Raw genomic sequence first — 22,133 nt, 5'->3', positions numbered from 1 at the left:
GGCCGGGATGAATGCGCTCGGTCGGCCCGGGATGAATGCGCTCGGTCGGCCGGGATGAATGCGCTCGTTCGGCCCGGGATGAATGCGCTCGGTCGGGCCGGGATGAATGCGCTCGGTCGGCCGGGATGAATGCGCTCGGTCGGCCCGGGATGAATGCGCTCGGTCGGCCGGGATGAATGCGCTCGGTCGGCCGGGATGAATGCGCTCGGTCGGCCGGGATGAATGCGCTCCATTGGTGCTATATAGAACCTTAACAAGATAACCCTTTCATGACACAAAGAAGCCTTTAACCGTGTAAAGGGTTCTTTATGTGTTCATGGTTCTAACTAGAACTATTCTCTTTACTAAAGAACCCTCTTTTTAAGGGTGTAACAGGTTGATTTGTCCTGTTCTGCTCCTCAGATCTCCTCAGAAGACTGTCTAAATCCCAGAATACGGTGTTCTGTGGGAGAATCCAGCTGTTCCTCGCCCGTCTCTTCCCCCTGTCTGAGAAATCAGGTAACTGCCTAACAGCAGCTGCACGGCAGCCACGCTGGGGAAGCGAAGAACCGGTTCTGTCTGTATGTGATCTTTGCGTCTTGGCTGTAAATATGTCTCAGTTTCTGCTGGTGTCCTAGTATAGACTAAAAAATATAATATAAACAAAAACACAGATTTACTTTGCTCTGCTTTAAGCTTCAGCTCAGGTATAGCTGCTTTTCTCGGATCTCCAGCAGAAACTTTCCCACAAAGTAGAGCAGTTTTTTGTGAAATGTCTCTCAACATTCAACTTCTACGAGGCTGAAGTCCCTTCTCATTCGCCAGCCTCATGTTCTGATTATTCCATTCCACCTTAAATAGTGCCCGAGATGCCAACATGTAAGTGCTGCACCATTTAAGGTGGAACAGGACAATTAGAATGAGAAACTGACTTTAGCTTCGTGACTTTTTAGTGTTTTTCAGTTTCTGGTTGCAGATTAAACGCATAAGGAAACCAGCTGGAGTGATTAAAAACACAAATGAGTCCTTTCGTCTCCAAATTATCCATGTTCGTCTTAAATCTCTCTCTTTGTCTTTTCATTAGCTACTAGCTAGGCAAGCTTTATTTTACTGTAAAGGAGGATTTTATTTTTACCTAAAAATCGAATTCTGCTGTGGAGCCACAACAGGGCAGGAAAAGAGCCTTGTCGCTGATCCCTGGTGTGAATCCTGCTCAGAGCTTTTGCTGGTGCAGTAATGCTGCTATAAAATACAGCTGTGTGCTGTTTTGATTATGGCTCTATATTGTGCCGTAGAGCAAAAATACTGAATACGGTGACTGAAAATGCAGATTATGTTGGCTGCGCTATAAAATAAGAAACTGCTTGTTGCACAAATCATTTTGTTTATATTTATATTTCATTTATATGTAGGGGGCAGTTATGGACTGGAGGTTAGGGAACCAGCCTTGTGACCGGAAGGTCGCTGCTTTGATCCCCTGAGCCAACCATACGTGACTGAGGTGTCCTTGAGCAAGACGCCTAACCCCAAACTGCTCCCCAGGAGCTGCGGATAGGGCTGCTCACTGTTCTGGGCAAGTGTACTCACTGCCCCTTAGTGTGTGTATATTCACTAGTGTGTATGTGGTGTTTCACTTCACGGATGGGTTAAATGCGGAGTTGATTTCCCTGTTGTGGGACTAATAAGGGTCACTTAATCTAATTAATCTTATTATATATTGATATTGATATTGACAGTTTAACTCCTTAAATGACCAAAGTTTTAGTATTAGGCCTGAGATTTTTTTTTAACTGGTAAAGAAAGTTAATTTTTAGAGTAAAACTTAAGCTTCATTCAGGATCAAATGCAGATTTATAAGCACGTATTATTCTTATTCATGCATTTTCTTGTTCGAAGTGGTCGTTTGAGAGACAAACGGAATAAAAATTCTCGGATTTGGCTTTTTAGCTCACCTTCTTTACACATCAAATAAACACAACAGCAGCATTTAGAAGTCATTAATGGGGGTAAACAAGACGGAAATAGTCTCTCTTTTGTGTCTGCCTTCAAAGGTTGAATAGTAGATGGATTGATTATGGAAATAATTGTTGTGAGCTGTAGTAAGTGTGGGTCCCATGGTGAAGATGATTGATTTCTCTTTGCCTGATTTTGTTGGACTTTATTTCTTTTATTTTCAGGTTTGAATCTGCAGAGTCAGTTTAACCTGGACAACATCACAGTGTTCAACAAGAACGAACAAGAGAGCACACTCGGACAGCAGGTACCTCCCCTCTTCTGTACATCCAGCACACAAACTGGAAAGTACAGTGAAAAAAAGGTCAGACACATTTTAAAGTGAAAGCTACATTGGTGTCAGAGTGTTCAGTTTCTTCTTTTCCAAAATCATTTTTTTATAAAAGAAAAAAGCCAAACTTTTATTGTTTTCCATTAATTATGTCAAAATATACCTGGGTGCACTGCAAAAATGGAACCTCTGTGTTAGAAACAAAGAATTTTTTCATAGTTTTCATTAAATGAATGCTGGTTATGATTCTGTGTTTGGGTCTGTTTATCACAGAGCACTGAGGTGAAGGAGGATGGAATGGAGGTAGAGGAAGGAGAAATGGGCGATGAAGAAGCTCCGGCTCCATGGTGAGAAAATCTGCCTCGCGTTTTATGTTATATATTCACAGCTCTGCATCACGAAATGGGAATAATTAAGATCAAATATGTGTGGATTCCTTTTTTCTTCCTAGTTCCATTCCAGTTGACGTATCTATGCTCTACCCACATATGTCTTCTTTCAGAACCCCTGCAAAAACTCCCATTCAGCCCAGTACATTTGGAATTTGAGTTTGTGTAATTTATGACTCTGTGTAAAGTTGAGCATCCAGTTAAAAATTCTGCACTATTGAGCTGGACTGTGGTGCTGTAGCTAATCAAAAATAGACTGATTGGAATTAGCCACGATGCTAACATTAGCCTGGTTAGAAGACACACATGCTACACCTGAACAGTGTGACTGTTCACTCTAAATACAGTTTCTCATTGGGCTGCATGAATAACCGACTCTAAATGTAGGTATTGTGATATAAACCGAGTCCGTTCTACAGTTTCTCATTAGACTGAATGAATAACCGACTCTAAATGTAGGTATTGTGATATAAACCGAGTCTGTTCTACAGTTTCTCATTAGACTGAATGAATAACTGACTCTAAATGTAGGTATTGTGATATAAACCGAGTCTGTTCTACAGTTTCTCGTTAGACTGAATGAATAACCGGCTCTAAATGTAGGTATTGTGATATAAACCGAGTCCGTTCTACAGTTTCTCGTTAGACTGAATGAATAACCGGCTCTAAATGTAGGTATTGTGATATAAACCGAGTCCGTTCTACAGTTTCTCGTTAGACTGAATGAATAACCGGCTCTAAATGTAGGTATTGTGATATAAACCGAGTCCGTTCTACAGTTTCTCGTTAGACTGAATGAATAACCGGCTCTAAATGTAGGTATTGTGATATAAACCGAGTCCGTTCTACAGTTTCTCGTTAGACTGAATGAATAACCGACTCTAAATGTAGGTATTGTGATATAAACCGAGTCTGTTCTACAGTTTCTCGTTAGACTGAATGAATAACCGGCTCTAAATGTAGGTATTGTGATATAAACCGAGTCCGTTCTACAGTTTCTCGTTAGGCTGAATGAATAACCGACTCTAAATGTAGGTATTGTGATATAAACCGAGTCCGTTCTACAGTTTCTCGTTAGGCTGAATGAATAACCGACTCTAAATGTAGGTATTGTGATATAAACCGAGTCCGTTCTACAGTTTCTCGTTAGACTGAATGAATAACCGACTCTAAATGTAGGTATTGTGATATAAACCGAGTCCGTTCTACAGTTTCTCGTTAGACTGAATGAATAACCGGCTCTAAATGTAGGTATTGTGATATAAACCGAGTCCGTTCTACAGTTTCTCGTTAGACTGAATGAATAACCGGCTCTAAATGTAGGTATTGTGATATAAACCGAGTCCGTTCTACAGTTTCTCGTTAGACTGAATGAATAACCGGCTCTAAATGTAGGTATTGTGATATAAACCGAGTCCGTTCTACAGTTTCTCGTTAGACTGAATGAATAACCGGCTCTAAATGTAGGTATTGTGATATAAACCGAGTCCGTTCTACAGTTTCTCGTTAGACTGAATGAATAACCGGCTCTAAATGTAGGTATTGTGATATAAACCGAGTCCGTTCTACAGTTTCTCGTTAGACTGAATGAATAACCGGCTCTAAATGTAGGTATTGTGATATAAACCGAGTCCGTTCTACAGTTTCTCGTTAGACTGAATGAATAACCGGCTCTAAATGTAGGTATTGTGATATAAACCGAGTCCGTTCTACAGTTTCTCGTTAGACTGAATGAATAACCGGCTCTAAATGTAGGTATTGTGATATAAACCGAGTCCGTTCTACAGTTTCTCGTTAGACTGAATGAATAACCGGCTCTAAATGTAGGTATTGTGATATAAACCGAGTCCGTTCTACAGTTTCTCGTTAGACTGAATGAATAACCGGCTCTAAATGTAGGTATTGTGATATAAACCGAGTCCGTTCTACAGTTTCTCGTTAGACTGAATGAATAACCGGCTCTAAATGTAGGTATTGTGATATAAACCGAGTCCGTTCTACAGTTTCTCGTTAGACTGAATGAATAACCGGCTCTAAATGTAGGTATTGTGATATAAACCGAGTCCGTTCTACAGTTTCTCGTTAGACTGAATGAATAACCGGCTCTAAATGTAGGTATTGTGATATAAACCGAGTCCGTTCTACAGTTTCTCGTTAGACTGAATGAATAACCGGCTCTAAATGTAGGTATTGTGATATAAACCGAGTCCGTTCTACAGTTTCTCGTTAGACTGAATGAATAACCGACTCTAAATGTAGGTATTGTGATATAAACCGAGTCCGTTCTACAGTTTCTCGTTAGACTGAATGAATAACCGACTCTAAATGTAGGTATTGTGATATAAACCGAGTCCGTTCTACAGTTTCTCGTTAGACTGAATGAATAACCGACTCTAAATGTAGGTATTGTGATATAAACCGAGTCCGTTCTACAGTTTCTCGTTAGACTGAATGAATAACCGACTCTAAATGTAGGTATTGTGATATAAACCGAGTCCGTTCTACAGTTTCTCGTTAGACTGAATGAATAACCTACTCTAAATGTAGGTATTGTGATATAAACCGAGTCCGTTCTACAGTTTCTCGTTAGACTGAATGAATAACCGACTCTAAATGTAGGTATTGTGATATAAACCGAGTCCGTTCTACAGTTTCTCGTTAGGCTGAATGAATAACCGACTCTAAATGTAGGTATTGTGATATAAACCGAGTCCGTTCTACAGTTTCTCGTTAGGCTGAATGAATAACCGACTCTAAATGTAGGTATTGTGATATAAACCGAGTCCGTTCTACAGTTTCTCGTTAGGCTGAATGAATAACCGACTCTAAATGTAGGTATTGTGATATAAACCGAGTCCGTTCTACAGTTTCTCGTTAGGCTGAATGAATAACCGACTCTAAATGTAGGTATTGTGATATAAACCGAGTCCGTTCTACAGTTTCTCGTTAGGCTGAATGAATAACCGACTCTAAATGTAGGTATTGTGATATAAACCGAGTCCGTTCTACAGTTTCTCGTTAGGCTGAATGAATAACCGACTCTAAATGTAGGTATTGTGATATAAACCGAGTCCGTTCTACAGTTTCTCGTTAGGCTGAATGAATAACCGACTCTAAATGTAGGTATTGTGATATAAACCGAGTCCGTTCTACAGTTTCTCGTTAGGCTGAATGAATAACCGACTCTAAATGTAGGTATTGTGATATAAACCGAGTCCGTTCTACAGTTTCTCGTTAGGCTGAATGAATAACCGACTCTAAATGTAGGTATTGTGATATAAACCGAGTCCGCTCTACAGTTTCTCGTTAGGCTGAATGAATAACCGACTCTAAATGTAGGTATTGTGATATAAACCGAGTCCGTTCTACAGTTTCTCGTTAGGCTGAATGAATAACCGACTCTAAATGTAGGTATTGTGATATAAACCGAGTCCGTTCTACAGTTTCTCGTTAGGCTGAATGAATAACCGACTCTAAATGTAGGTATTGTGATATAAACCGAGTCCGTTCTACAGTTTCTCATTAGGCTGAATGGAAGTTTTTTGCTAGCTCGCAGCAGTAGCGGTTAAAGAACACATTTGTGGGTCTGGATTGGGAAATGCATGTTTTATTCTGCATTTCACAGGCCGGTCAGTTAACAGTGGATAATAAAGGCCTGTTTTGTTTTCTAGTTCCATTCCAATAGACTACAACCTGTACAGGAAGTTCTGGACGCTGCAGGATTATTTCAGAAACCCTGTGCAATGTTACGACAAGTTCTCCTGGATCACCTTCGTTAAGGTAAGAATGCAGTCACCTGTGCTCACCTGCACCCCTGAGTACTGAAGTGTGTGCTCGTTACGTTGGTATTTGTCAGGGCTGTCCCGACTAGCATTTTGGGCTCTGGATCATCAGCAGTAATCAACAGTGAATAATTGAACCTTCACCCCGTGGGGGGGATTCTTTCGGCAACAGTGACATGATAATCCAAACACACAGATAATACATAAACTCTCTCTCTCTCTCTCTCTCTCTCTCTCTCTCTCTCTCTCTCTCTCTCTCTCTCTCTCTCAGTACTCTGATGAGACTTTAGCTGTGTTTAAGAGCTATAAGCTGGATGACACTCAGGCCTCTAAGAGGAAGCTGGAGGAGATGAGGACAGCCGGAGGAGAACACGTCTACTTCGCCAAGTTCCTCACCAGCGAGAAGGTTCACACTGATCACCTTCACTCAGGCCTTTGGGTCTTCCATGTTCAGCCCTCCGTCAATATCTCACAACTTGCATGACTTACATTAGTGTACATTAAAGGGCCAACCTACATACATCCTCCTGACGTCCACTTAAGATGTTCGAGTGGTCAACAATTTTCCAGCCTTTCTTTATTTCTTACAGTTAAACAAACTGCTTTTGTTTTAGTTACTGTGTATTTAAGGCTGTAAAACAAGGCTTAATTACTACATGAAATTCTTGTCTGAAGAAAAGCTCACATCTCCAAAACGGTAACTTTACAGGAGAAGGAAAAAACCACACTTTACTTTTAATGTACGTCAGTGGAACCAGGTGTTATTCTAAGTGATTTTGGGTCATTTCTTTTGGTCTCTTTAAGCATTTTGACACACAATCTTGCGTGTGTGTGTGTGTATATACTTGTGCAGCAGTGCAGATTTACTGTCCTCTGAAAAGAACTCAACACACAGCCAGTAATGTCTAAACAGCTGGCAGCACAAGTGAGTCCACCTCACAGTGAACGTGTCCAAATTGTGTCCTTGTCCCTCCCTGGTGTCATGTGACTCGTTAGGGTTACAAGGTTCCAGGTGTGAACGGGGAGCAGGGCTGTTAAATTTGGTGTTTTGGGTACAATTCACTCAAACTGGCTACTGGATATTCAACACGGCACCTCATGGCAAAGAACTCTCTGAGGATTTGAGAAATAGAATTGTTGCTCTCCACAAAGACGCCTAGGCTACAAGAAGATTGTTTGAGGAAACATGAATTCCACCATGTCCTGTGACCTTCTGAAGCAGAGCATGATCCCCTCCCTTCGGAAACTGCGCCACGTAGCAGTTTTCCAACTTGATAACGACCCCAAACACACCTCCAAGATGACATCGGCCTTGCTGAAGGTAAAGGTGATGGACTGGCCAAGTACGTCTCCAGACCTAAACCCAACTGAGCACCTGTGGGGCTTCCTCAAGCAGAAGGAGGAGGAGCGCAAGGTGTCTAACATCCAGAAGCTTCCTGATGTCATCATGGAGGAGTGGAAGAGGGTTCCAGTAGCAACCTGTGCAGCTCTGGTGAATTCCATGCCCAAGAGGGTTCAGGCAGTGCTAGATAATAATGGTGCTCACACAACATATTGACACTTTGAGCACAATCTGGATGTATTCACTGTGAGGTGGACTCACTTGTACGTGTGTGTATATATACACACACAACGGTGTGTGAGATGTAAACAGAAAGGTTCAGAGCAGTTTGGTGTGAAATAGTTCACATGTCTTTACTGTGGTGGTGATAGGAACCAGGGGTCACCATGACCACAACTCACATATAGACATTCTATTTACTATCCAGAACCACCAGTGAACCTAAATGAGTCTTTTGATGTTTGTTGATGATGGAAAATGCAAAATAATAGATTTTTCTATTTTTCTGCCTCGTAACGCCCTGCATCCATGTCTCCCTCCACCATGAGCGTGAGACGGTGTCTCAGACATCAAGCCATGAATTCATAACCATTTCCCTGTAGGAACTTTCTGTGAGGAGCTTTTAGAGGGGGGCGTCTGGCTCCTATCACCACCACTGTGAACAGTTCTGACTCTGAAAGTTTCTCTAGAGAAGAGAGTTTCACACCAAACCGCCCCGATTGACTGTTTATGTCTAATCCCAGTGAACAAACGGCTGTTTTGTTTGATTCTTCTGTATTTATCTTCTGTTTGTTTAGCTGATGGATCTTCAGCTGAGTGACAGTAACTTCAGACGCCACATCCTGCTGCAGTACCTCATCCTGTTCCAGTACCTGAAGGGGCAGGTGAAGTTCAAAAGGTGAGACCGAATTAAACGCAGGTAACGTTGTCTGTCTGGTTTTTGTACTGTGACGTGTCACGGTAATTTGATATGAAGTCATCTGCGCCTATAGCAGAGTTGAACCAGAGGAGGCGCTGCAGAGGCGGAACCGACCACTATAATGATCATTTTACAGAAAATTTGTTCAGATTTTACGCAAGACTGGCATATTTTATTATCAGGTCATTCTACAGAAACGTCCATTTTTGTGTTCCTAGCATTCACAGATATATTAAACATCAACAATATATGAGGGTTACACTTTATTTATGTTTTAAAATCAAACAATGCTTTATTTTAACAATCAAACCTTCTAGAGCCTCAATTTAGCAACATTGCTTTTTAAATGAATCATCTGGAACTCCAAGCACCACAGAGGAGCTCGTCCTCACAGTCGTGTGTAAAGGCCGAGGCCCTATTTTGAAGAAAATGTTTTTCTGCAATTTTAGCTGCAATAATCTAAACGTGACTGTGAAATATGTAAATTAAATGACATGAAGAAAACCAACATCAAATAAATATTTAAAAATATATAATGAAAGTTCCCCAGGAGTCGTGTCACTGGCGTCACCGTGTAACAGAAAGTCTCTTATTTTGAAATAAGTCACACCGATGACGTCACTCGACTTCCTTTTCCCTGTTTTCTGAGGATCCATGAAGAAAAGCTCATGGCGAGTCCACTGTGTGTTTCAGTTCTCAGAGATTTTCTCATTGAGCTCATGATCTCATATGAAGCTCTCAGCTGACGTCACTGGTGTGACCGACTTTATTCTAAGGTAATTGTGAAAAAATAGAAAACAAATGGATTAAATTTCATATTTTAGTGGATGTTCCCTGATTGACAGCGTGTGGTTTGATGCTCTGCAGCAGCCGTTTAGTAAAATGTGTTGTCCATTAAAAACGTCTCTGATGTTTCCTTTATTATGTGTAACACCGATGACGATCAGTAACACCATTGACTCCTATGGGGAGATGGAAAGTGGACGTTTCTCTAGAATGACCCAGATACAGAGCAGTGCATTTCAGCTGTTAATGGAACAAAGGTAGGCACAGAAAATGGCTGTTTATCCAGATTTCTTGAGCTGGTCTCTTCCTCACGTCTCATAGCTCCAACTGTGTCCTCAATGATGATCAGACGGCCTGGATGGAGGAAACTACCAAACTCGTCTATCAGGTCAGTGCCTTTGCACACGGTTCACAAGTCAATGCGTCACTGACATGACGGGCTCAAATTAAAGCTACAGAAAGAAGGTTGTTCAAGGGTTCTATATGGAACCACGAACGCTCAAAGAACCCTTTGCATGAATAAACGATTCTTTGCATCATGAAAGGGTTCTTCAGACTGATGGAGTGCTGTGTTTTGAAAAGGCCTCTGTACAGCACCTTAAAGCTTGACATTGTTACAGCACCTTGTCAATCAGCCCGAAAAACCCTTTCACGATTTAGACTCCTGCGTGATCTTGATCTTTTAATCATGCAAAGGGTTCCTCGACTGTTCATGTTCTTCACTAAAGAACTTTAAGGCCGTAAGGGGTGGTGTAAAAACGCCTGATTTGACTTTTAAATGCTCACCATATTTTGCCCGTTTTCATTCAATAAGGCTACTTCTTTCTGGTTTAGCAAATACGTCCTACACAGTGTAGCTTTAACACCAATGTGCTGTATTACTGTGTGTTTTTTACTTGATTCTGTTATGTTTTCCTCCCAAGTTGCTCAGAGAAACTCCTCCAGATGGTGATAAGTTTGCTGCCATGGTTGAGGTGAGTCTTCGTCAATGAGCGATTTTGCTCTAAATCTTTTTTCTACCACACACTTTGTGTGTAGACGCTTTAAAGGGATCCTGTTACGCTCTTCCTCTTTCCTTTAGTGTGTTATGTAGCTTTTTGTACGTCAATAGTCTGCAAAGCTAGGTATTCCGAGCAAAGCTTGGAATTCCAGCCCTTTTCCTTTGTTACAAGATGACATCATCTCATAACGCAATCCTTACTGCCCGCCTACCGGCGAGCTCAGCTCAGCCCCGTCACACAGCGCACAACGGCTACTGGAGGAGGAAGAGTGTGTTCAGTGCTGTAGCATGTCGAGAAAACGCTGACCAGGCTTTCAGGATCCACTCTGGATCAAACTGATCCAGCAGAACCGACGCCGCTAGAGCCAAAGCCACAGTGCAGTTTACAGCTGCTCAGGAGAGAAGGGTCTGTCTGCAGACTGCAAGACAGGGGTGGAACACGGAGGGGTGGGACCGCTCTGGCAGTCCACCAATCAAAACAGAGTGAGCGAGCTGACCATTCAGAACATGCTGGGCTCTGAGGCAGCTCATCTGGAGGTGGGGCTTAAAGGTGCACTATGTGATTCTGGAGAGCAGCTTTTAATATTTGAACTCAACAACAAAACAAATAAACCTCTCCTTTCAGTGCTCCTTCAGAAGCTCCGCCCCCAAAGTCATGGACACACTTTTGTAGGGTGAACGACACTGGGCTAGCAAAGTTGTTTGTTTGTTTGGTTGGTTGGTTGGTTTTTAGGTCTTTTTGGCCATAAAATGCTTTGCAAAAGCACAAACAAATACCATGACAACATGAGCGCAAACAACCATACAGCAAGTGATGTAGCTGATGCTAGCTACATTGTGGGTTAGCAAACTGTCACTACAATTGCAAACCAGCTGCTTTGGACTGTATAACATCAAAAGCAAGTTAATGTTGCCCACCTGTCCAGCAGAAATGGCGCAGCCTCCTCATCCCTTTTCATGTCGTTCAGCTCTCGATGAAGCTGAAATCGACTTCTTGTTTGAATTTTCCTGTTCCACCTTAAATGGTGCAGCACTTATATTCAGGTGCAGAACGGAACTGCTGCACTATTTGAGATGGAACGGGAAAAGTGAATAGGAAGCCAACTTCAGCCTCGTCAACCTTGAGGAAGATTTGGTGGAGGAATTTTTTGAAGGTCACTTTCACCTGAACGTTTCCTGCTGCACTCAGTGTGTTGGGCCAACCTTCTTTGTCTCTTGAGGAGGGCAAAACCAAACGTGGGGAGGGGCAACATTTTCATAGGGTGGGTATAAATATTAGTGTTGTGTTAATAGGGTGATTGCTGCACTAATTAGACTGCTATTTGTTTATTTTCTTCTGTTCTTTCTTATCAACAGCACATTCTGAACACGGAGGAGAACTGGAACTCCTGGAAGAACGAGGGCTGCCCGAGCTTTGTCAAAGAAAGGTGGGTGAGGAGTTTGTTGGACTACTCCTGGGAGAGTTTGGTCTTGCAGTGGGAGAGAGGAAAGGAAACAGGCCCTACAGTGGAGCCCTGTGGCACGTCAGACAGAATCGGTCTGTTTACGCTTCTTTAAATGAGCGGTTCAATGAGAAATCTCACACTGAGAAATTCACACAATATTCCACTTAAACGAGGTGCATTAGATCGGCCGAGACTCATTTGGTTTCTTTATATCAGAGCTGGAGTTTGCTAACAAACACGATTTCAATATTCAAACAATATTCTCTCTCTCCCTCTCTCTCTCCCTCTCTCTCCCAGGTCATCAGAAACCAAACCCGCTCGGCCTAGCAGGAAGAGGCCGGCGCCAGAGGACTTTCTAGGAAAAGGTCCCGACCGAAAGATCCTGATGGGGAAGTAAGTGCCAACTCCTCTGTTCACTAATTCGCTGTGTGTGTGTGTGTATGTGTATGTGTGTATATATGTGTGTGTGTATATATATATATATATATATATATATATATATATATATATATATATATATATATATATATATATATATATATATATATATATATATATATATATATAAACACAAGGATTGAAATACAAGAGGTCCTGGGGGGTCCTGGAATTAACCTCTCTGAGCCCCTGAATGTCTCAAAATCAAAGAGTGAGTTGAAGCCAATCTCAGTGCCAGTAGCAGTCAACACCAGTCAGCTCACCCTCCTGCCTCTCAGCTCTGGTGTCGTCTATAAGCAGTGCAGCATCAAAATGTCATGAATCATCGTGAACACAGTATCGTGAATCAGATCGTGAGCGGAAAGTATCACGAAGGCCTCGCACAGTGGACATCGTGTAGCGTCACGTATTGGAGCGCTGCTGTGGAATAATTATCAAACGCCACAGGGAGTCCAAAACACGCCCAAAACTCACCTACTCCTATAAGCTGAATGAAATAAAGTGTACAGCATCTCATCACCCTTGACTTGACTTCTTGTCGCAGACTGATAGGAAATGAAAAGGTTCGGCTAGTAGCGCTAGCTGAGATACCGCCTGCCATTCAGGCCATGTATGAGCTACTGTAACTGTCTGTGTTCTCAATATGGCTTTATTTTAACATAATAATGGCTAAATGCTGCATGACGGTGTGGGATTTTTTGAAGAAATATACCTTAAATCACCTTTTAAAAACAGTTTAGTAATAATCATTATCTTAGAAATGATTAAGGACAGAGTTATGAGCATAAAGAAGAAACAGACAGGCCTATAAGCATTTAACTGAGGCAGGCAGACAGGGACCGGAACAGCAGGCCCAAAACTTCCAAATATGGATTTTCCGCTCCATAAACAGACAGTACAGGCTATGAAAGAGATCTTTGACAGTGAGTGCACCTGGCCTAGGAGCCATGAGAAGTGTTGCCCATCCAGCGAAAACAAGCCAAACAGACAAGAACCGGTAGAAACAAGCCCATCAATCAAAACTAATGAGGAGAGCACCCAACACTTGGTTAAGAAGACCTCATGTGCCAGGATAAGGGAATTATATAAAATATAGGAAACAAGGGTTCCTAAGAAAGCTAGAAGAACCGGTCTATTGATTGGTGATTTCAGGATGTATCAAGAATAGGTGGAGTGATGATCTCACCCTTCTCACCCCAGGGAGGGGTGATGGCTTCGCTCATAAGTGGTATAAAACGTATGGTTTTTGAAGTGTCTGTTCATTTTGGCTTTCGGGCGCCAACTTGTCACATTGGAGCTAATAAAGACGCCTTTTCTTCCCTTCGAACCGAACCTGCGGCTGAAGTTTGGTTTTTCATCTGGCTTCGACTTTTTTGTGAGATTTGATTTTTCACTTTTAACATTTGCAAGAACGCTTTTTCAACTCTTTTACTTTGCTACTCCTTTCAAATTAGAAAACAGATTAAATTAAAAGTAAAACTTTGATTTGACTTTAATTAATTGGTAACGTTTTATTCACATCGTCGGGAACTTCGGAGCGGAGGACGGACAGCTCTCTGGTCCCGACAGCAGGCTGAGAAACCTGTGTGCGCACCTCTCTTAAAAGAATGGGCCTCACTGTTCTCCGACAGTCTGAAGAACCACTACAAAGAACCCTTTAATCATGTTCTTTTTAGTGTTCTTGATTCTATATAGAGCCATTGGGCCTCTTTCTCTAATATCTTCCTAAGTTTGTTCTTAAACGTGTTCTTGAGAAAGGTCCCATCTACGTCAGATTCATGACGTGTTCTGAAAGTGCAGAACGGTTCTCACCTTTGTTCTCTGGAGTGTGTGTAGGTTCCATTCTTACCTAAGAACAAATCCCTGATAAGAAAACATTGAATGTCAGAATCTTCCTGAGAACTGCATAAATGGGTTTAAGAAGAAATCTGTTGTAAAGAACGGTCAGTGAGTGAGGCCCAGTGGTTTTGGGTTTTTGGACACTGGGTGATGCGGTGCATAGTTATGGCACATTCACTCTTATTGACGTGGAGAACGCAGAACGCTTTCTGCTCAGGGGTCTCGTCTCCTTTCAGACTGAAGGGAGCCAGTTAGACGCTCTATGACGCCCTCTTACAGTTGGATTGTGATTGGTTCCTAGACGCCTCACGGTTGTAGAAATTTGACGCTTTGAAATCAAATGAATCTTTATGAATCACCCTGCATATCACGGACCAAATATGTTGCACAATTAGGCACACAAATCATGAATTTTTATCCATAATTAGTTTTTTTTAATGCTTGTTTTCTTTTGCATCGCAGTGATGAACTGACGAGACTGTGGAACCTCAATCCAGACAACATGGAGGCCTGCAAGACTGACAACAGGTGAGTGTTCATAAATCGGTCAGTGAATGAGATGTAAGTGATGTCGTTGAGGGAAATATTCTGCGTCCGTTTGCAGTGGCTGTATTTGTTCACTTGTTTGTTTCCCATGGTGACTGTAGGGAGTTCATGCCGTCTCTGGAGGACTTTTTTGAGGAAGCCATCGAACAGGCCGACCCGACAAACATGGTGGAGGATGAGTATAAGTACGTTAAATGTTTACGTTAAATATGGGTTGTGTATTTTTATTCCGCAGCTTATTTCCCTGAAAAAAAAAAAAACAAATTCTGACCACCTCCTTGTTTCTACGGTCACTGTCCACTTTATCAGCTCCACTTACTGTATAGCTGCACTCTGTAGTTCTACAGTTACAGACTTTAGTCCATCTGCTTCTCTGATACTCTGGGGGGGGGTAGGGGGCAGGGCAGAATGTTATGCCTCATTTGTGTGTGTGTGAGATAAATAAGAAGTGTACAGTGCTGTGATCTCTCTGGTGTGTGTGCTCAGGGTGGTGGGGAACTCCAATTACGGCTGGAGGGCCCTTCGTCTCCTCTCTCGCCGAAGCCCACACTTCTTCCAGCCCACCAACCAGCAGTTCAAAAGCCTGGCGGAGTACCTGGAGAACATGGTCATCAAACTAGCTAAAGAACTTCCCGTGAGTGACCATCACACTTTACTTTCACCGCAGCTCAGCAGCAGAACTGGATGTTTCTCACTGGTCTCGTCTTTAAGTTCTTCTCCAGCTCCTACCTAAAAGCAGGCCTGATGATTTGGAGAGGTGAAACTTATTGGAGAAATTTATAGAGAAGCACCGAATCGTGAGCCGATGACTATATGACATTTTACAATGAACTGTATACAAACATTCATGAAGCGTAGAAATTAGGACTAAATGTAACCTTTATTACCGTAGAGTCATGAATGCAGTTAATGAATTAAATACAGATATTTCAGTGCAGTAACGCAACGTCACAAATATCCTGCTCCTCTGGATTTCAACAGAAACATCAAAAAATATGAGCCAGTCAAATCTAAACATCTGTCCAGCACCAGGGGTCCACCGATATGTTTTCTCGAGGGCTGGTGCAAATTATTTGGTGATATTCATTTAGCATTAATTTGATATTTGTAGTGTGAAAATTTCCAAGAATAAAACTCTTCCATTATTCACACCTTACATTTATATTTCTTTGATGTTTGGAGTCCCACAAACACAGAAAAGCACGTTTGATTGGATTTGCTGGACACAGAGTCCACATTTCTACCAATCCAGTAGCTCTGCGGCACATAGAGGCAGCCTACAGTTTCAGGCAGTCCAGTAAGGCTGTGGGTGTGACACTGAGCCAGACCACAGTGTGCTTTAATTGCCGAGGCGGCAAGTTCAAACTGCAGTTCCGATAATCGGAAAAATGCTGAATATCGGCTCAACCCCCCTCCAATACTTACGTTTTTTTAAGCAGTTATCCATGGATGCAGGTATATATCATCATTACCTCAGTGTTTAGGAAAAGTGCCGCATTACTGGGCTTTACATGGCATATACATTCCAGCCCCCCCTAATAGTACCTATTAGGAATTTTTTTATAACCTAATAACTTAAAGCCGAATTAAAACAAAGAGCCTGGAGTTCAGACGGGGCACGTGAAGTCAGTACAGCTTAAAAACACATGATTACACTGGATTATTGTACAGTTATGTTCCTCGACTGAAGCTACGTACCCTTGAGGGAGCCACTCCAGTGAAAGTTTAGTACCTTCTTAACTTCTGCATGTTAAAATGCTAAACTTGTTAAACTTGCTATTTGCTGAATTTAACATACTGCAGGGGGAAAAAATAACACACAATGTTGCAATGTTTGCACCCACAGAAAGATCTCCCCTCTGAGGAGATAAAGACGGGAGAGGAGGAGGACGAGAATGGAGACAACCTGCTGAAAGCCAGTAACGACAGTAAGTCCTCAGAAACGACTCTCTGAAGACGAGGGCTCAGAAAATACAGCCTCTATTCGCCCCACACAGCGAGAGGAAGGGGCGGTTCAGCTGCTTTCAGCTCTGAAATTTTAGAATTGAGAAAATAAAAGTGATTAAATAAAATAATTACACAATTTTGGGCACTTTTCAGTCATAATTATCCTTAAAAAAAAAAACCCTTCGGGTATTTATTTATTTATTTGTTGGTTTGTTTGTTACAGTAATTGTCATTTTGCTGCCATTGAAAACCTCGTATCCAATTTTTGTTTAATTTTTGACATAATTAGAAAATACCTGTTGTACTTTACACTTGGGTGTAAATTTCATGAAGAATGGACCAAAAGAAATGACCTAAAATTACTCTGAGAAACTTTGGTTCTGTTGACTTCCATTAAAAGTAAAGTAGGTTTTTTCCTGCTCCGGTGAAGTTACCAATCTGGACATGGTTTTGTTCTGACAGCGATTTGTACAGCACCTTTTTATACGTGCAACACAGCTCAACGTGCTTCAGACAAAAAGAGATTATAAAAATGAGTAAAAACTAATATATACAAAAACATAAAAGCAGCAAAAATATGGAGACAAAAAACAATAAAAAAGCCAAAAATATCTGTATGTAAAAAGTGAGAGAACAGTAGTAATAAAAGTGAAAATTGGCTAAATGTGTTTTTGTTTCTAAAAATTAGTCACTGTCATTTCACTGATGTTGGAACAAATCACCAAATTGGTAACTTTACAGGAGAAGGAAAAAACCTACTTTACTTTTAATGTAAGTCAATGGAACCAGACGTCTTTCCAAGTTATTTTGGGTCGTTTATTTTATATCATTCTTCGTGAAATTTACCTACAATGTAAAGGGTAACAGGCATTTTCGGATTATGTCAAAAACTGAAAAACCTCAAAAATGAAATACAAGATTTTTGTTTTCCGACTGCAGCGACATGTTTAGTGTTTTTATCAAAAATAATTCTGCAACGTACTGGAATAATCCATTGAATCTTGCTGAACTGTGACGTTTCCTGATGACTGAATCGATTCCTTAAGAACTGTAATCAAACTGAATCACTGAGGTCAGATTTCAAAAATTAGTTATGGATATATTGTCAGTCTTGAATAGCAGCACCTTCGTCCTGCGTCATGTGCCCTCGCTCACCTAACAATCCCAGTCTTGCTTTAAATCCCCGAAACCGACGTGACTTTTCCCGCCAACTATTAAAGACCATGTGGAACATCTGAGTGAGCTTCATCTCAGCCTGATTTTATGTGGGTTCTACATCCCTGAACGTCCTAGAAAGCTGCTTTGGAGAACATCCACTGTAAAAAGGTGCTAGAAAAGTAAATCTGAACTGAATTTTCAATTACAATGGCCAAATTCCAGGATTTTTTCCAGCCAGTAATCCAAGAACCTCCTGACCGTGTTAAGAGAAGCGCCTCATCTCGAACCTTTTCCCTTCCTGCGGTGACTCTGTTCCTTTCACTCCTCTCTCAGGTCCAAGCATTCAGAGCAAGCTGGTGACCAACAGTCAGATGGATGAGATCGCGGCGAAGCTGGGCGGCCAGTGGAGGGCGCTGGCGGATCATCTGGAGATGAAGGCGGCGGAGATCCGGGAGATCGAGTCGGACAGCGAGGACGTGGAGCTGCAGGCTAAGATGCTGCTGGTGGCTTGGCAGGACCGCGAGGGGCCTCAGGCCACCATGGAGTGCCTCATCACTGCGCTGAACGCTGCCGGGTTCACCAGCATCGCAGACGGCCTGAGCGAAACATGAAGCCCTGAAGAGATGAAGCTTTGGCTCAGTCAGTTTCCTCACACATGTAACCAAACGTCATCAGTCACGAAACTTCACTGCAAAAAATGGCATCTTGTCAAGTGAAATGACCTTAAATCTAGTCAATGTCTAGAATTTCCCATTCCGAGACAGTCGTGCACATTTCTAGACATTTTTCAGTTTTTATGTAAAATTATCTCGCTATTCTGGCAGATAATGTTGCTGGTTTCAAGCTCGTTTCTTAAGACAAGCACAATTATCTGCCAGTATAGTGAGAACTATACTCAATAAAGCTACTTAAAACGGGCCAAAATATCTAGAAATTGGGTGAACAATTTCAAATTAAACTTGCAGCAGTCTCAACGGAAGAAATATTCCATTTATTGACCATGTTTAAGATTATTTTACTTGGCAAGACAAAATCTGGGTTCCTACTTCAGTTTAAAGCTGTTTCACTGCAAAAAAGAGTGTCTTGTTAAGTGAAATGATCCTAAATCTGGTCAACATGTGTAATGCTTCCCATTCTGAGATGTGTGCACTTATCATGGGACTTTCTAGCTTATTTCTAGACACTTTATAACTTGTTTTAAGTAAAATTATAACAAGCAAAATTGTCTGCCAGTATGATGAGAATTGTACGCAATAGAATTACTTAAAACAGGTAAAAATGTCTAGAAATAAGTTCAATGATCTCGGATGAGGCTCGTCACGATCTCAGCAGAATTATCAGATTTGTTGATTATAATTCACATTTGATCATAATTTTATTTGACAAGACACCATATTTTTTGTGGCGCACAGACAAAATTTGGGTTCCTACTTGAGTTTTAAGCTGTTTTGTGGTCTTTAGTCCAGGGTTTCTCAGCCCTGGACCTGGACTGTCCTGCAGAACCAGATCATTACTGATCAAGCTGAGCTAGTCTGATGATTTAGCCACCGTGCTCGGCTAGTTTGTGCGATAAAAGCTTCCACTGCTTTCTACACACTTAATGATGGTTCTTCAAGGGTTCTTTAGTAAAGAAAATGGTTCTGGGTAGAACCATGAACACTCACGCTTTTTGTGATTTTTAAAATTGTTCTTTGCATCATGAAAAGATTTTTCAGACTGATGGAGAACGTGCCATAGACGATTCTGTATAGAACCTTTTTGAAAAGGGTTCTTCTATTGGCATCGTACTCAATAAAAACCCTTTTTCGGCGCCATATAGAACCATAACAGGATAGACAAGATGGGCCTCTTACAAGCCTGACATCGTAACAGTAAAAGAACCCTTTTTGGTGTTGTATAGAACCATAACAGGATAGACGAGATAGATCTCTGTCATGCAATCTTGTCTATCCATTTATGGTTCTATATAGCACCAAAAGGGGTTCCCCTCTGTTTTAACAAGCCTGACGTCGTAACAGTAAAAGAACCCTTTTTGGTGCCACATAACCATAACAGGATAGACATGATGGTCATTGTTTGTCCTGTTATGGTTCTATGTAGCACCAAAAGGGGTTCCCCTCTGTAGCAACAAGCCTGACATTGTAATAAAAGAACCCTTTTTTGGTGCCACATAGAACCATAACAGGATAGACAAGATGACCATTGTTTGTCCTGTTATGGTTCTATGTAGCACCAAGAAAGGGGTTCTTCTGTTGTTGTTGTTGAGGAACTCTTTTTGGTGCTGTATAGAACCATCTACAGCACATTCTCCAGTAACCTGAAGAACCTCTTCATGATGCAAAGAACCCTTTTTTCAGTGTTTATGGTTCAATATAGAACTTTTTCTTCACTAAAGAACCCTTGAAGAACCATCACTGTACGCGTGTATGTTGGCTTCACAGCTCGTGGTTGACCGATGGGCCGCTGGCGGGAGTCCGTGTAAAAATGCTAATGTGGCTAATGCTCACCTGGGCTTGGCGCGAGGACCAGTTAGCAGCTCTCATTGAACATCGTTACACCTGAGTGGACGCAGGTGTGGTCAGCTCGAGTCCTCCTGACCGGGTTCGGCTCGAGTCCGGCTGACCGGGTTCAGTTATCGTTAGCTAGCTAGCTGTGCTAGCATTTCCAGCTAGCATCCCCTCAGGTAGCCGATTAGCTTAAGCTAACCGTCGAGCCTGTTTGACAGTAGATTTTTAATGGGTAATAATTCTTAATTTTTGGCTCAAGTTATCTGGAAATCCAGCTTTGCTTTGTGAAAAATCCCCCAGTCGTGTTAAAATTTGGGTGCAGTTTTAAGCTTTTGCTCGTTCGTTCGATCAAAAAACCAAAACAAAGAACATTGTAGGTTCAGAAATGCTAACAGGCCTTTTGTCCATCATTCAGAAAAGCAAAGTGTTCTTCAGACTGATGGAGACCGTGTGCTGTAGATGGTTCTATATGGAAAAGAGAGAAGAACCCTTTTCATAAAGGATCCATATAGAACCATCTACAGCACGTTCTCAGTCAGTCTGAAGAACCCTTTTGACGTCGTCAGAATGGAAGAGCCCCTTTTAAGAAGGTTCTGTGTAGAACCAGCTGCAGCATATTCTCCATCAGTCTGAAGAACCCTTTTGTGAAGCACAGAACCCTTTGCAAAAGGTTTGTGTTCATGGTTCCATATAGAACCATTTTCTTTACTAAAGAACCCTCTTTAAGAGTGCAACATTTTTGGTCATCATTCAGAAAACTGTTAAAGATGGTTCTTTGCTGTTTTTTTTAGTAAAGAAATGGGTTTAAATAGAACCATGAACACAGAACTGATTAAAGGGTCATGCTTCAGATGGATGGAGAACGTGCTGTACATGGTTCTATATGGATCCTCTATGAAAAGGGTTCTTCTATTATTACAACCCTGACATCGTCACAATAGAAGAGCCCCTTTCAAAAAGGCTCTACGTAGAACCAGCTGGAGCATATACTCCATCAGTCTGAAGAACCTTTTTGTGAAGCATAGAACCCTTTGCAAAAGGTTTGTGTTCATGGTTCCATATAGAACTATTTTCTTTAGGAGTCCACGATTTCCTTAATGTTTAACAGACAAAAACACAGACGAGCACCTCGGTGCACCCGTACTGTGACTTTAACCTGTCCCATAGAGTTGTTCTAATTGAGGCTCCGCCCACAAACATGTTGTATCATAGCTACTGTTGCTAGGTTGGACAAGCTTTACAGCTTCAGATTCAACTTGATGAGAAGCTTTACCTCAGTTTATTTGTCAGAACACCGACACATTAATTTCGGAATATTCTTCGGATCAGGTGTGTTTGTGTTGAGCATGCTGGGAAATTGATCATTTCCCCCCTCAGTTTTTTAATAAGCTACAATACAGTCCAGCTCAGTAGCATCTTAACCTAGAAAGTATGTAGTGAATCCTAAATTTATAGTTCTAATGAGATTTTTTCCCCCTGTTTTCTGTGAAGTTTGTCCAACTTGGCAGGAATTAAGCCTTTGTAGGCGGATCATAGGTTAATTATCAGCTGCTTTTTTTTTTGGTTCTGTTCCAACTCCGACCACACCTGAGCCAGGTAATCAAGGCTGAGCCACAAGGTGGAACAGAACCAAAAAGCCTGTTTCATGAAAAACTTGGATTTTTGTTTTTTTACGAGATTTTTTTGTATTCTCCAGTCTTGTGATCTTCCATAGTGCATATGTTCTTGAATAAAGATGAGTAGTGTTTTGATTTGTGTTTCTTTCGAATAAG

The 22,133-nt window shown here is 41.6% G+C and overlaps 1 protein-coding gene across 1 annotated transcript in view; it reads left to right on the top strand.

The window, feature by feature from the left end:
• The window catches only part of thoc1 (THO complex 1), a 24,935-nt gene extending 2,823 nt beyond the window's left edge, over window positions 1-22,112 (top strand). The window contains exons 7-21 of the mRNA XM_017718671.2: window positions 403-498; window positions 2,157-2,239; window positions 2,537-2,610; window positions 6,324-6,432; window positions 6,706-6,840; window positions 8,574-8,674; window positions 9,803-9,869; window positions 10,405-10,455; window positions 11,838-11,908; window positions 12,224-12,319; window positions 14,666-14,731; window positions 14,851-14,934; window positions 15,236-15,383; window positions 16,596-16,677; window positions 18,188-22,112. Of these exons, the coding sequence (XP_017574160.1) occupies window positions 403-498; window positions 2,157-2,239; window positions 2,537-2,610; window positions 6,324-6,432; window positions 6,706-6,840; window positions 8,574-8,674; window positions 9,803-9,869; window positions 10,405-10,455; window positions 11,838-11,908; window positions 12,224-12,319; window positions 14,666-14,731; window positions 14,851-14,934; window positions 15,236-15,383; window positions 16,596-16,677; window positions 18,188-18,465 (1,541 nt within the window). The 3' untranslated portion in view covers window positions 18,466-22,112. The remainder of the gene's footprint in view (window positions 1-402; window positions 499-2,156; window positions 2,240-2,536; window positions 2,611-6,323; window positions 6,433-6,705; window positions 6,841-8,573; window positions 8,675-9,802; window positions 9,870-10,404; window positions 10,456-11,837; window positions 11,909-12,223; window positions 12,320-14,665; window positions 14,732-14,850; window positions 14,935-15,235; window positions 15,384-16,595; window positions 16,678-18,187) is intronic.
• Window positions 22,113-22,133: the final 21 nt, after the last annotated feature.

The sequence above is a fragment of the Pygocentrus nattereri genome, chromosome 2, assembly GCF_015220715.1.
Source record: "Pygocentrus nattereri isolate fPygNat1 chromosome 2, fPygNat1.pri, whole genome shotgun sequence".
In the NCBI taxonomy this organism is placed as follows: Eukaryota; Metazoa; Chordata; class Actinopteri; order Characiformes; family Serrasalmidae; genus Pygocentrus; species Pygocentrus nattereri.
This window is presented reverse-complemented; position numbering and strand designations above follow the sequence as displayed.